General features: G+C 50.2%; 1 protein-coding gene and 1 long non-coding RNA gene across 5 annotated transcripts in view; one reads left to right on the forward strand and one right to left on the reverse strand.

Moving 5' to 3' along the window:
• The window catches only part of HNRNPUL1 (heterogeneous nuclear ribonucleoprotein U like 1), a 36,485-nt gene that overhangs the window by 17,168 nt on the left and 4,806 nt on the right, over positions 1 to 14,511 (forward strand). For all 4 annotated transcript variants that reach the window (XM_064293694.1, XM_064293691.1, XM_064293692.1 and 1 more), the window contains exons 8-12: positions 4,998 to 5,264; positions 6,461 to 6,583; positions 6,670 to 6,798; positions 13,409 to 13,577; positions 14,116 to 14,400. In XM_064293694.1, the coding sequence (XP_064149764.1) occupies positions 4,998 to 5,264; positions 6,461 to 6,583; positions 6,670 to 6,798; positions 13,409 to 13,577; positions 14,116 to 14,400 (973 nt within the window). The remainder of the gene's footprint in view (positions 1 to 4,997; positions 5,265 to 6,460; positions 6,584 to 6,669; positions 6,799 to 13,408; positions 13,578 to 14,115; positions 14,401 to 14,511) is intronic.
• LOC135232762 (uncharacterized) lies at positions 915 to 14,183 on the reverse strand. The gene is made up of 2 exons (XR_010323314.1): positions 14,075 to 14,183; positions 915 to 13,710 (listed from the first exon to the last, which is right to left on the reverse strand). It is a non-coding gene; the product is annotated as an uncharacterized LOC135232762 (long non-coding RNA).

Below are 14,511 nucleotides of genomic sequence, written 5' to 3' on the forward strand. Positions count from 1 at the left end.
ACCTCACACTGGCTGAGTGATGCTTCCTGCAGTACGTGGCCTTCTGGGAGGGCAGGGGCAGATACAGCACCAAGCAGGAACTGCTGCCTTACTTCCCTTACTGAGAGTAGTGGCGGACAACCACAGTACTGAGGCCTACAGCTGTCGGCTCTGGAACCAGAGTTCCTGGACCGAGCCCCTGGTCTTCCACTCATATATAACCCTAGGCAACTTAAACCAGTTGCCTTGGAGGCCATTCCAGTTCATGGCGACCCCATGTGTTTCAGAGTAGAACTGTGCTCTATAGGGTTTTCAATGGCTATGATCTTTTAGAAGTAGATATCCAGGACTTTCTTCCAAGGTGCCTCTGGGTAGATTCGAACTACCAACCTTTCTGTTAGTAGCCACGCGGTTAACTGCTTGTGCCACCCAGAGACTCTCCTGGGCAACTTACCTTCCCTGTATTTCAGGCTCTTGTAAAAAGATGATGATCTTTGTACCTATGAGTTTTGTGTGAAGCCATTAAGTTAATCCATTAAAAGCACTTAGAACGATACCTGCCATATAGTGGTCACTCAGTAATTACAGGTTAGTACTCTATCATTAGGAGTTATAAGAGATGTTTTTAAAATGTGCCCTGAGGCCCCAGAGGAGGGAGTGACTACAGGCCCATGCTTCTTCTTATTGTTTTCTTTCCTTCCCCTCCTCATATTTGTAAAAGCCAAACCCGTTGCTATCGAGTCGGTTCCAACTCATAGCAACCCTGTAGGACGGAGTAAAACTGCCCCCTAGGGTTTCCAAGGCTGTGATCTTTATGGAGACAGACTGCCACGTCTTCCTCCTGCAGAGCCCTTGGTGGTTCAGACCGCCTGCCTTTCGGTGGGCAGCCAAGCTCTTTAACCACCAGGGCTCGTTATGTTTGTGCACATGTGCCCTTTTTTCCTGTTTTTTTTTTTGCTTTTATTTTGAAATAATTTTAAAGTTAGAGAAAAACTGTAAAAGGAGGAAAAAGAGTTCTCTAAGACATCAGATCTAATATTTGCCGTGTTTGTGTTATCATTTTCTCATGTTTTTTTTTGACCTGTGATTTTTATCTAACCTGTTTGAGAGGTTACATACATCACGGTCCTTTATTCCATGTTTCAGTGTATTTTTAAAAAAACAACCCCCAGGACAGTTATCAAATTTAACATTGCTTTAATGCTATTATCTACTCCATAGTCCACATTTAAATTTCGTTAGTTGTCCCAACAGTATCTTTTAGAGCAAATCTGGTCTTCAGTTCAGGAGTGTATATTACATTTTGTTGTCCTGTGTCTTTAGTCTCCTTTAATCGGGAAGAGTTTCTCAGCCTTCCTTTGCCTTTCGTGACCTCATTATCTTTTTAATGGTGTATTTTTTCTTTTTAAAAAAATTATATTTCTACTCTATGAACTGTCTAACGTATTTTTTCCATTTGACGGTAAATCTTGGCCATCTTTCCCTGTCACAAGGGATTCAGCTCAATTAAAAAGTTTTTTAATAGTTAATAGATTGACGTGGTTTCAAGAAGTATAAAAAGGTGCATAGTGAAAAGCCTACTTCAGACCTTCCTCCCACAGGTGCCGGTTTCTTAGGTATCCTTCTAGGGGTTCTTCATCCAGATACAGGGGAAAGGATTATTACTTTTCTTCTTTCTATACACAAGGTAGTGTATTATACACGTTATTTTGCAATTCTCTTTTTTGTTTAACTGTGTATCTTAGAGATCTTTGTATATCACTGTATCATGCAAGGCTTCCCTGTTCTTTGACATAGTCTGTAGTCGTATGGATGTCCCATGATTTATGTAACCAGTTTCTGTTAGTGGACATCAAATAGTTTCTTGCCATTTTATTTAGTGGCTTCCTAATATTCTGATTTAGGCATCAGTGCCCCCTACCAATTTAGCAAGTCTTTTGCTGGTGGGCCTGAACCGTCTTTACTGGAACAGATGATACTGCGGCAACAGCTGTCTATTTTTCTTTCACTTACCAGAGTACCTTGGAGTCCTTTGTGTCCCCATGTGAACCTTCTGTGTGGTTTAGCTGCCCCTGCTCCCCACTAGAGCCCATTTGGTAGTGTTAGAGTGAGCATCTTGCACATCTCTGCATTCTCGTGGGGATGTAGCTATAGTATTTGTTCCTAAATGTACAACTTCTGCGTCAAATGGGTATTTTTAACTTTTTCTTTCTTTGTTTTTTCCATCTTACTTTTTTCTTTAATTCTACTTTAGATGAAGGTTTTTAGAACCTAGTAGCTTCTCATTAAACAACTAGTACACATACTGTTTTGTGACATTGGCCGCCATTTCTTTTTATTAGTTTGTGTGTTTTGGTGAAGGTTGACACAGCAGTTTAGGTTCCCATCCAACAATTTCTGCATAAGTTGTTCAGTGACATTGGTTACATCCTTCACAATGAGTCACCGTTCTCATTAGTTCCATTCTGGTTGTTCCATTTCCATTAATCTAGGTTCCCTGTTCCCTTACTTTCTCATCTTTGTTTTAAAGTGATTGAAGACCGTTTGCTTTCATGTTGGTGTTTTTTTTTAAAGGAGCACAGTACTTCCGGATGATATTCTTTATTTTTTTAAGTAAATTTTTACAGCTACTGTCAAGACTGCTCCGAAGAGGCCTCAGCGAATGTAACGTGTCTTCTGTGCGTGACAGTGTTTTTCCAAACTGTGCTCTATCAGTGCTTGAGGTTCTGAGGGCGTGTGGTGGTACGGAGCGCCAGGCCTCGACTCCTGCTATAAGCAGATCATCTCTACTCTCGCTTTTAAAATTCTACAACTTCCTGGGTTTAAAGGCTGCCACACCTTAAAAAGGTTCAGAGTGGGGCTCAGGGGAGGTGTGAAAATCGATGACCTGAGGGATCCAGAGGAGACGTAAGTGTCAATCTTAAACTCTCAACACTCACAGAACAGCCTTACAGGTAGGGAGAGCAGTATGATCCATTCAGCATAGTCCTTAGAGCCTAGGGACCATGAGGAGGTATGAGAGATGAAGCTACAAAAACAGGCAGGTACCAGGCCCTGGCGGAGTCTGACAGATGCCAGGCTTAAGGAGGTCAGGCCTCCTTTTGCCCCAGACTAGCATAGGAACGTGGTGGCGGAAGCAGTACGACCGCACTCGCCTCTTCCATGGCTCTCTCGGTGGTGGGTGTGTTAGCTGGCAGCGCTGGTCTGTTTGCAGTGTGCCAAGATCGTGTTGTAAAGCTGGCGGTTTAAGGAAGGCTGCTAGCCATGATGTTCACTGCCACGTTAGGGCAAAGGTGTCCTGGGCCAGTCTTGATCGGGTGGTGGGACGTGGCTGGGTCTGTGCTGCAGGGACTGGCACAGGATTTGGTCCAACCAGTGTCTGTGTGTCTGCTGTGCAGGTAGTTAGCGATGAGCGGACAGATGGCCTCTTACAGGGTGCTGTGCCCTGTGAGCACTGAGGAGAGGGCAAGGGGCCTCCTCGGGGAAAGTGCTTCTGCCGCTTCTTGAAAGCCGAATCTCGGAGTGGTCCCCCGACTTGAGAGGCAAAGGGTACCACATCTTGTACTTTTATGTCAGAAACCAGCTGTGTGCTTTGCTTCAGTCCACTCTCTGATCTCAAGCTTTGAGCCTCCCTCTACCCTGTAGCCAAAGCAATCTTTCTGAAACACAGTTGTAATAGGCTACTTCTCTGTTCCAACCAAGTCAGGGACTCTGCTCTGTCATCGGTGTAAAGTCCAGACTCCTCAGGTAACATTGCCCTCACACGCCGAGGGCACGGACCTTGTCTCCCCTCCACCACTCCACCTGCAGCCCTGTCTCCCTAGCACAGTTCCTGGCATCTGCAAGTGACAGCTGACGTCGAGTGCTTGTTGTGTGCCATTGAGTTGATTCTGACTTGTAGCGACCCTATATGACAGAGTAGGAGTGTCCTGTAGGGTTTCCCAGCTGTAAGCTTTATGGGAGCAGATTGTCAGGTCTTTTCTGTGGTTGCACTGCTGGGTGGGTTTGAACCACAGACCTTTCAGTTAGCAGCCAAATACTTAACCACGGCACCACCAGAGCTCCTTATTGAGCGCTTACTGTGCGTAGATGTTCTAGCCTCCCTAATCCTTGAACACCCCTATGCAGGATAATACCACCACCCCGCTTTTTAATGAGGAAACTGAAGATGAAATTGCCCAAGGCCACACCACTAAGAAGTGACAGAGGGGAAGCAGTTGCCGCCACACCCCCTGCCCCCTTGCCCCCCAAAACAGAACCTTAACCGCTAAATTTCAGCTGCCCAGTAGGACTTCAGTAAATAGTTGCTGACTGAGTGAACCCAGCACCTGCCTGGCTCTCCAGCTGTACCTGAGATTACTTGCCCTTCACCCTTTACCCTCCAACCGGTCTGACCCCGTGCGTGGCCACCTCCAGATCTGTCCCACACAGCACCCTCTTTATGTAGGGTACCTTCTTCCCACCTAAACCCAGCTTGTTCCCGTTTATTGTGCAGGACTTAGCTGAGGGGTCCCCTCCTCACGAAACTTGCTTGTGTGGAGTTTCTCTCACAGAAAGGATAAAAGAGTCTCCTTATCTGTCCCCTGGTCACTGAGCTCTGTCAGGCCCAGATCACCACAGACGGAGGCACCAGGAGAATGGGAAGCCAGGGAACACGTGTTGACTGAGTGCATTTGCGAAACTGCGCCCAAGACTTCAAAAGGCCCTGCAGTGGTGACCTTTCAGCTGTTAGCCTCACAAACCGCCCTTGCCAGTTCTGAGGACCGGGTAGGGTGGCCTCGTCCTTCATCTTTGTCTCGGGCTTGCATACTAGCAGCTTCTTGAAATTGCTTGTTTAACACCCACCCGTCTTGAGTCACCAGCTCCTAGGGCCTTAGGCAAGGAGAGCTTTGGTCTGGACTTTCTCCGAGCTGCTCCCAGGTGCTAGCCACCTCACCTGCATCCCGTCTCTCCCACTTGTGGCCCCAGTGCCTTACACCAAGCATTGGCACTTATCTTTCTCTGGCTTTTTCTCCAAGGACTTTGAATGTGGGAATGACGTGGAGCTTTCCTTTACCAAGAATGGGAAGTGGATGGGCATTGCCTTCCGAATCCAGAAGGAAGCCTTGGGGGGTCAGGCCCTCTACCCTCATGTCCTGGTGAAGAATTGTGCAGTGGAGTTCAACTTTGGCCAGAGGGCAGAGCCCTACTGTTCTGTCCTCCCGGGCTTCACCTTCATCCAGCATCTTCCCCTTGGTGAGCGGATCCGGGGCACTGTCGGACCAAAGAGCAAGGCAGACTGTGAGGTAAGTGGGGCTGGAAGACTGATGTGGTGGCCACCTTGCTGTCGAGGCAGAAGGGAGACCCGCAGCAGCCGGGTTGGGAAAGAAGCACAGGCTCGCTGCATGAGTAACCTCGGGCGAATTGCTCCTGGAGCCAGACTTCAAGCTGGCAGGTTCCCTTGAGTGTGAGGTGGGGGGTGCTCGTGTGGCTGAGGCCAGAGAGGGCGGGATGAAGGTGAGGTGCCTGAGTCTTAGGTTCCAAGAGGAGGTGCCCACGCTGCTCCTTCACCGAGGGTCAGAAGAGGAGAGAGGAGGTGAAGACGTGTCCTGAGAGTGTGTTCTGCCAGCCAGTGTTTTCTCAGGAGATTGGGTGACTCCACCTCCCGCCCGCCCCACCCTAGGGCTGTGTAAGGACAAAAAAGAGAGCTGGCCTCTGGGTAATAGGGCTCTAGGAGCTGGACCGATGAGCCTTTTCCTTAAAATAATGTTTTTCTAATATAGCAACAATTTGTGTTTATTCTAGAAAATCAAGAAGCATGAAGAAAATTAAAATTTTTCGTAATTCCATCATCTGCAAATACTCCTAGAGTTTTAGAGTTTATCCTGTTCTTTTTCCTGTACTTGGTTTTTTGTGTTTTATGCATGCACATTATTGATAAGGGAGACCTTCTGACTGAGCACTCTGAGATCCCGTCCCTTTCACTTGACATCATATCATGAGCTTTGACCCGCATGTGAAAACTTCTTTTTGAACATCTTTTTTAGTGGCCTCACAAAATCCAGCCGCCCTTTTGATGTTCATTTAGGTTGTTGTTTGTGTTTGCCAGCTCTGATTATACCGATTAGATACGGTGCCTGCGGTTGAGCGGACTTCTCCGTTCACTTTTCATCCCCACTCCTGGAGTGGGCAGGTGGCAGTGCGTAGCCTTCCTGGGCCTTTCCTTCTCAGAGACCACTTAATCCTGAACTAAGATTCAAATGCTAATGGCGACAGTGCTTGAGTGCTCACCTGTGCCAGTCCCTCTGCTAAGAGCCTGACAAACCTCGCCTATCTCCAGTGCTGTGAGGTAGATGCTGTTATTGCTTCCATTTTCCGGAGGCAGCCATGAGGATTGGGGTCACCCTCATGGTCGCCAGTGAGTTGGGTAGTGCCAGGCCGGACCACCATGCCACACCACCTCTGCTGCTTCATAGCACCCCTTCCTGGCCTGTTCTTGTAGATTCTGATGATGGTGGGCCTGCCTGCTGCCGGCAAGACCACGTGGGCCATCAAACATGCAGCCTCCAACCCCTCCAAGAAGTACAACATCCTGGGTACCAATGCCATCATGGATAAGATGCGGGTAAGGTCTCTCCTTACCCATCCTGCACTCCCCCGAGTGCTACCCTAAAGCCAGGACCACCACCCCTTACCACCTACTGCCCACAGGTGATGGGCCTACGCCGACAGCGGAACTACGCCGGCCGCTGGGATGTCCTGATCCAGCAGGCCACCCAGTGCCTCAACCGCCTCATCCAGATTGCTGCCCGCAAGAAACGCAACTATATTCTAGATCAGGTACTTACTGGTGACCATCCTGTCCTCATGATGAGGGGGGAGGGAGCCTGTTAGGTACCTGGGGATTCCTCTCTGACCCTTTCCTTTTTTCCCCATAACGCTCCTGAATGCCATGCTGGTCAGGGGGTCAAGTGTACATGACCTTAGCAGTGCGGTCCCAGACCTCAGCACAGCTCCCTGAGCCCCGTTCATGGGTGGGGTCTGAGGCCCACAGTCCAGGCCCAGCTCAGACTCAATGTCAGCAGCCCCAAAGAATATCACCAGGGGAGAGCCGTTTAGCAAAACGGAAAGGCCATGGGTTTTGGAGCCGGACAGACTTGAGCTTGAAGCCCAGACCTGCTGCTTCCTAGCTGTGGACATCTAACTTTGTTCTCTGAACCACAGTCCTCTAGTCTTTAAGGTGGGGATCATAACGGCACCCATGTACCTAACACAGGACCTGGCACATAGTAGGTGTCAGTTACAGAATAGGTCTGATCCCAGCTTCTTTTAGTATGTATTTATGACTAGCCAGTGTACAGCTAAGTCATGTATTTCCTGCCTGCAGTTAAGGGTGGGGTTCTTCACGTCAGGGGATCTGGATCCCTGTCCCGGAGTCATGAATTCCACACGTTTACTGCCTGTGTGATGTCATCCTTGACATTTGTTCTGAAAAGGGCTTTCTTAAGTAGCAAAGGATGTTTTCTTATTTCTTGCATTTTGGCTTCTGCGGAAAAGCCTCCGTTTCCCTCAGCCGTGCTGTTTGTGCTTTCTCAAGAACGTGTGTGTGAGCAAATGTGTAAACTAAAGTAGCTGCACTCCCCCCTCAGTCACCTTGAGTTAAAAGGGGCCCTGAGAAGGGCAACCCAGTAATGGTGGTTGGCTTGTTAGAAAGGTGGTTGTGGTTGGAGGGCCCTAGCTGGTCAACAAGAACTCCCAGGTGTCCAGGTTGCCTTGGCAGAGGGGTGAACATCCTACACAGGACAGTCACGTACAGGATAGCCAAAAAGCCTTTCAGGGTAATCCCCCCAGGTCATCCCATCAGTAATACGTGCACAGGCCTCCCTGTTTGAAGACTTATTTGCTGGTGCTTTTGGTTTTGGCTGTTGTTTTTTTAACTCCTGGCCTCACTCTGCCCTATTGTCCTTGTCAGGCTTGGCCCAGTGGGCCTCGTTGCCCTGAAGGGTTAGAGCAGTGGTGTTTAGCATCCCGAGGGTGCCTCTTTTGGATGCCTCAGCAGCTGTTCCCTGCCTGCCCTTTTCTCAGTTTGCCGGTAAAATCCATTTCAAAAAGGTGGCCCAGTGGTATAGGCCCCGTAGTCACGGGTGGGACCTCAGCTCAGGACGCCTAAGCACACGGGTTTTCTCTGAGGGCAGGACCCCAGCGCCTCAGCTGCCTTGTAGCAGCGGGGGCACTGTCAGTGCTCACCTGGTGCTGGCTGGTCCAGGGGCAAGGTCCAGGGTTGGGCCAGGTGTCCTGTGGTCTTCTGGTCAGGTAACAGTGAGAGAAAGAAAAGACCCATGGCTGTAAAAGTGGGAGAGCAGGGCTCCCTGGTTAACCACATAGGGGAGGACTGTCTTGGGGCCTGAAGCTGCCGGTTACTCGGGCCTGGGAAGGGAGTCTAAAGCCAATGGTTTTCCTTGCTTTGGTGTGAACCCCGAAGGTGGATTCTAGAAAACTTTGGGTGTGAGTTGAAGGAGTGCTTTTGTGTGTGGAGGTAGGTAGGAAGGTTTAGAGCAGACCCTGGCCAGTTCCCCGCGCTTTCCACCCTGCCAGCTCTGGCAGTGAAGAATTAGTTGATGCGTGGCTGTCTCCTGAGCTAGATGAAGTCTCCACACTGTAGACCAGCGCTGCAGTCAGAGTCCCTCAGCCCCCTGGTCTCAGCCCAGGGTCATTTCCCATCTCTGGCTTTCCAGAGCAGTTAGGTCTCCCCACACTTGTTTCTTGTGTGTCTCCTGTTATGTAGACTGACCTCGGAAATGCCCACTCATGAGAAGGAAGGAAAATGTGCCTGCGGAAGCCAGGCAGGGCTGTCTGATCCTGGATTCTGGCTTGGTCGGGTCAGGACCCCCAGCTGCTCCCGCAAAGATGTATCTCTTGGGCCACAGGCTCTCAGATTTCTGAGGCTTTGACCTAAACTCCATGAGCACACAAGCAGCCTCTTGAGACCATATGGGCAGTGCAGCTGTGGAGCGCCAAGAGGAAAAGGTAGTCAGGAGGTGGGTCAGAGGGGAAACCGAGGCCTCAAAAAGGACAGGAACCTGTCCAAAGTCACAGCTGATTTACTGGTAGAACACAGATCTACTGGCTTCTGAGATGGCACAACTGAGAGTATTGGTACTGCTGTGAGGGTCTGGGCAAGCTGTGGAGGGGCTATCTGAGCCAGGACATGAAAGATTACAAGAGTTGAGGCTTTGTGCACAAAAAAAAAATTTTTTTTAAAGAGTTGAGGCTTTGTGCTGAGGGCAGTTGGAAGCTGTGGCCACATTTAGTGAAGTGCTGAAGAGAAGACAGAAGGAGTAGAAGACGCCGTTGCTTCAGGTGGCTTCTTGGGGTCCTCTAAGTGGATAGCCTCTGGAACGAGACGCTGCCTAGCCTGAGCCTGGGCTACCAGGGGACCTCGATACTGCTTACAGGACAGGAGTTGCCCCTCTGAGGCAGCAAAGTTGCCTTCCTGGAGGGTTCTGGGTGGGGCAGCACCAGGGCCGTGGTGCCCAAACCCTCCAAGAGTTGAGGGCTGCAGGCTAGGATTTCCCATAGAGTGCTGTAACAGCCCAGAGCCAGGCCAGGCACTGTCAGAAGCACCACTGGAAGTGACGACACCACCAACTGAACTCGGCCTTCAGAACATGCACCTCTAGGCCTGCTTTTTGTCCCTCTTGGCAGGTGCTACACTTTTGTCTGAAACAGAAACCCAGGCTCGGGCAGAGGCCCAGAGTAAACTGCTTCTCGGTAGGCAGTGGGGAAGGGCTGTTCCTTCTGCCCCTTCCGTTCTTGATGCACCAGCCACTTCTCCTCCTACAGGGTGCTTCCACTGGGGCTCCTCACTGTGAGTCTGGAACAAATTCTTTCCTCAGCGGCCTTAAGTGTTCTCCCCCAGGATTCAGCCGGGCTTCCCTCCTGCCAGCCTGCCACTGCCGAGTGGGACATGTGAGAGTAGATGGGGGAGAGTGGGGCTTTTCGAACTTCAGCCGTGCTGCTTCCTCAAGCCCCCAGACTGTCACACCCACAGTTACTCCTGCAGCTCCTCGCTGAGAAACCAGCTGTCCCCTGGCCCACATTCCTGGGGTTGGGGGACTGGTGAACACAGACAGCACCCAGACCTTGTCTTAAGGCTACATCTTCAAGCAGGGTGGGACCGGGAGAAGGAGGAGTTAGGCGGAGGTAACCCACGCAGCTGGAAAAGCTGACCTAGCTGTTGTGCTAGCCTGTCAGTTTCCTAGCAACAGCCACCAGCAGCCCCTGGTGGCCACAGCAGTGCTGGGCTGGCCCGGGGCTCTGACCTCACAGTGTTTGCTGTGGCAACAGCCCCCGGCAGCTAACTCTCTGTCTTAGTTCTCTAGTGCTGCTGTAACAGAAATACCACAGGTGGGTGGCTTTACCAAATTCATTTTCTCATAGGTGAGGAGGCTATAAGTCTGAATTCAGGCTGCTGACTCTAGAGGAAGGCTTTCTCTCTCTGTTGGCTCTCGAAGAAGGTCCTTGTCTCTTTGAGTTTCCGCTCCTGGGTGATCTTCAGGTGGCTTTATATCTCTCTTCCCCCATCACTGCTTCTCTTGCTTGCTTGTTTGATCTCATATCTCAAAAGAGATTGACCTTAAGTCATACCCTACACTAATCCTGTCTCATTAACTTAACAAAGACAACCCATTCCCAAATGGGTTTATAACCACGGCCATAGAGGCTAGGATTCACAACACATATTTTAGGGGGGCATACAATTCAATCTAAAACATACCACCCCTCGGCACCCCCAGAATTAGTTTCCTTGCCACATGCAAAACACATTTACCCCGTCATATCATCCCAAAAGCTTTACATCAACTCCAAGTCCAAAATCTCATCTTCTGAACTTTCCCTGGGGAACAGGAAGTCTGTCTTTCCCTGGTATGTGTGTCGGCTGATTGGCTTCCAGAACAGCTGCACCCACAGCCCAGATCTCCCAGCAGGGTTGCACTGGGCTTGTTGGCCCTGGCCCAGCCACAGCCCAGCTTCGTGTTCCTCATGTCTTGTACTTCATCCTTTACTCCAACTTGGTTTTCTTCGAGACTTTCCAATGGGAAGCATCACCTGAGAGTGATGTCGGTTCTGTTTGTCATATTTTTACATCCACTCTCTGTTGAGTTCTTTCTGTGCCACATGCCAAAGACTTTCACATCTGTTGATCCTTACCAAAGCCACGGGGAAGAGGGTGATAGGATCCCTGCCTTTCAGCTGAAGAAATGTGAGACTCAGACTAATTAGGTGACTTGTCCACAGTCTTACAGGTGGCAAAGGACAAGGCTGGAATTTCAACCAGCGTTCCTTCCTCAGAGCCTGTGTTCCTCCCACCCATCCCACTGTCCCTGCATTTCTGTTTGGGAGACCACTAAAATGTAACCTTGTCCTTGGTCTGAGGGTTGCTTCAAGTCAGTGTTACAGAAAAATATCTACAGCCCCCACCCCCTGACCATCCTTTCAGTGGCAGCTCACATCTGTTGAGTGTTGGCTGCAAGCCAGGCCCTAGGCCAAGCCAAGGGCTCTTACTTATGTAAACATAGTCTTTACGAGGACTGTATGATGTTCACACTGCCTTCCCTTTTCAGGGCTTGAGACTCGATAAACACAGTGAGTTGATTGGGTTGCTATGAGTTGGGATTGACTGGACAGCAATGGGTTAAGCTGATTTTACTCAAGAGCAGGCAGGGTCTCTGAGGGGAGGTCACTTCCCTGGGCCGCACAGGTCTGAATGGTCAAGTGAGGTTAGGGCCAAGGTCTGCCGAGCTCTCCCAGTGTCCCAGTGTGCGGCCTGCCTCTGGCCAAGGTGTTTCCCACCCGGAAGGCTGGCATGGCTCCAGGAGACTCAGGCTTCTGCATAGCCTCCCGCCCCCGTGTCGTTCTTCAGCTTTCTCGGTTGCTTTTGTGGTCATCTTCCTCATCGGTCCCTGACCAGCCCCAGGAGGGAGGCTTTTCATCCCCGTTTTACACGTGAAGCTACATGACTGGCCCCAAGTGAGTTAGTGGCCAAACCAGGATCTGATTCTGGGCACTTTCCATCTTGCTGGATTGCCCTTTAGAATAAAACTTTGTCCATTTCTACATTCCGCTTTACAGACCTGCTTCCCTTGGGTCCCTGTCAGAGCCACTGAAAAGTTGTTTAAATATAGGTCTTTCTCATCCCCCAGTTCTGCTCAGTCCCAGAGTTTGCAGAGGGAGGGATACCTGTCTAGATGCCTGGGTCCCACTCCAGAGATCTGGACCCAGGAGGACTCCAGTGGCGCTTAGACTGCTGTCTCTTACAGTAGCGGCCAGGTGATTCAGATATGCAGGCTGAGTCCGTGGGGCCCTGGGGTTCAACAGACCTGGGTTCTGGTCCCAGAGTGTGGGAGCTATTCAGTCAGTGGGAGCTGTTGCATTACCATCATCAGCTAAGGATGCCCTAGAGCACTGTTCTGTACCCCCACTGCCCAGGATGCACCTGCCCATCCCATTAAAAGAAAAAAAACCGCTACTGTCAAGGCGATTCCAACTCATAGCGACCCTGTTGGACAGAGTAGAACTGCCCCATAGGGTTTCCAAGGAGTGCCTGTTGGATTCGAACTGCTGACCTTCTGATTAGCAGCCGTACCTCTTAACCACTACACCACCAGGGTTTCGGCCCATCACACAGAGGAGGAGAAAATTAGTAGCAAAACTACTTGCCAAAAGCATGGCCTTGCCAAACTGTCTGGTTGGTTAAGAGTTTGTGGGTGAGGCTGATGTTTCAGAGGAGGGCCGAAGCAATAGAAGAACCAGAGTGTTGATGAAAACCATTTATGCAGCCATTAAAGGGGCTGGTCAATTAATGGCACACTCATTCTACAGATACCATGCAGTCAATAAGAGGGAATGCAGGCACAGAAAGGTGTCAGAAAAACATCGTGACGTGAGAAGAGGCTACAGAAGAGTATGCGTAGTAAATACAGTTCATTCGTGTTAAAAATCACGTCAGTACTCCTAGGAGTGTACACAGGAAATTCAGTACAGGTTCCCTCTGGGGAGCAAGGCTGGTGGGAAGCCAATGGAGGGATTCAAGCTCTAGACTTTATACCTCGTTCTCTGAATTTTTTACAAAGGGCATGTATTACTTTTAGAATGGGCTGGAAAAGTGCAATTCCAATAACAATGAAAATTAAGAAGCCAGGCCCAACCATTAGGAATCACTTGTCCCTGTGCTTGGTGGCAGCCACTTTCCAAGTCAATTCCATGTCTAAGGATGGACTCAAGAATCCTAAATGTTAAGAAGGGCAGTTTCCTGAGTTTCTGTGCTCAGAGGAAGAACCAATATCCTTTTCTCAGTCCTTGGCCTACGTATTCTCTCTCAGAGGGAAAAAAAACAGCTCGTAACGCACCAAATATGCCATCTCTTGCCTCTTCTGTTACCTACCCCTAGACAAATGTTTATGGGTCAGCCCAGAGACGAAAAATGAGACCATTTGAAGGCTTCCAGCGCAAAGCTATTGTAATTTGTCCAACTGACGAGGACCTAAAAGACCGAACAATAAAGCGAACAGATGAAGAAGGGAAGGACGTCCCAGATCATGCTGTATTAGAAATGAAAGGTACGAAATGATGGGTCCCAAACAGACGTCACAGCAGGATCTGTAGGTGAAAAGGCTCTTCCCCAGCCCCTTAATCACTCCTTTGAGCTTGCTCTCTATTTGCTTCTGCTTGCCTCTTCTCTGCCCAACATAGCTGTAGATGGAAACATTACCCGTGTGTCTTTTGTGAGGATTTTCAGATTGGATGGGGCGGGGACAGCCTGAGGGGAAGGATGTGTGAGCAGAAGCTGAGAGACCTAGATGGTCACCCTGCCTCTGGCACTGCTAGGTGGGCTGCCTGGGTGAGCCTATTTGCTCCTTTATAAAAATAGGGATAGTGATGCCACCTGCCGGACCCACTCCCAGGAGTGAGGCTGGAAGGAGGCAAGCACCATGGTTAGAGGCTTAGCTGTCTCTTAGGGGGGAGAGAAGAGGGTCTCTCTTTCTTGCTCACCCTCTCCTTTCTGGCTGGCAAGTGTCTTGGGAGTGGAGGGCACTAGGCCTCCAAAGATACTGACCTCCATTCCTTGTTCCCTCTGGGGTCCTCTGTTCCTCCTAGCCAACTTCACATTGCCGGACGTGGGGGACTTCCTGGACGAGGTTCTGTTCATTGAGCTGCAGCGGGAGGAAGCAGACAAGCTGGTGAGGCAGTACAACGAGGAAGGCCGCAAGGCTGGGCCACCCCCTGAAAAGCGCTTCGACAACCGAGGTGGTGGTGGTTTCCGGGGCCGTGGAGGTGGTGGTGGTTTCCAGCGCTACGATAACCGAGCACCCCCTGGGGGCAACCGAGGAGGCTTTCAGAACCGAGGGGGAGGCGGCGGTGGAGGCGGCAACTACCGAGGAGGTAAGACATCCACCAGAGAGGTCTCCCTGCTTTTCGTCCCCAGGGCAGAGTCGGGCTTCCTGACTGCTGCTTTAGTCTGCAAATGTGCACTGGCTGCGGGCTGAGCTCTGA

This window comes from Loxodonta africana, chromosome 11 (assembly GCF_030014295.1).
Source record: "Loxodonta africana isolate mLoxAfr1 chromosome 11, mLoxAfr1.hap2, whole genome shotgun sequence".
NCBI classification, from domain to species: Eukaryota; Metazoa; Chordata; class Mammalia; order Proboscidea; family Elephantidae; genus Loxodonta; species Loxodonta africana.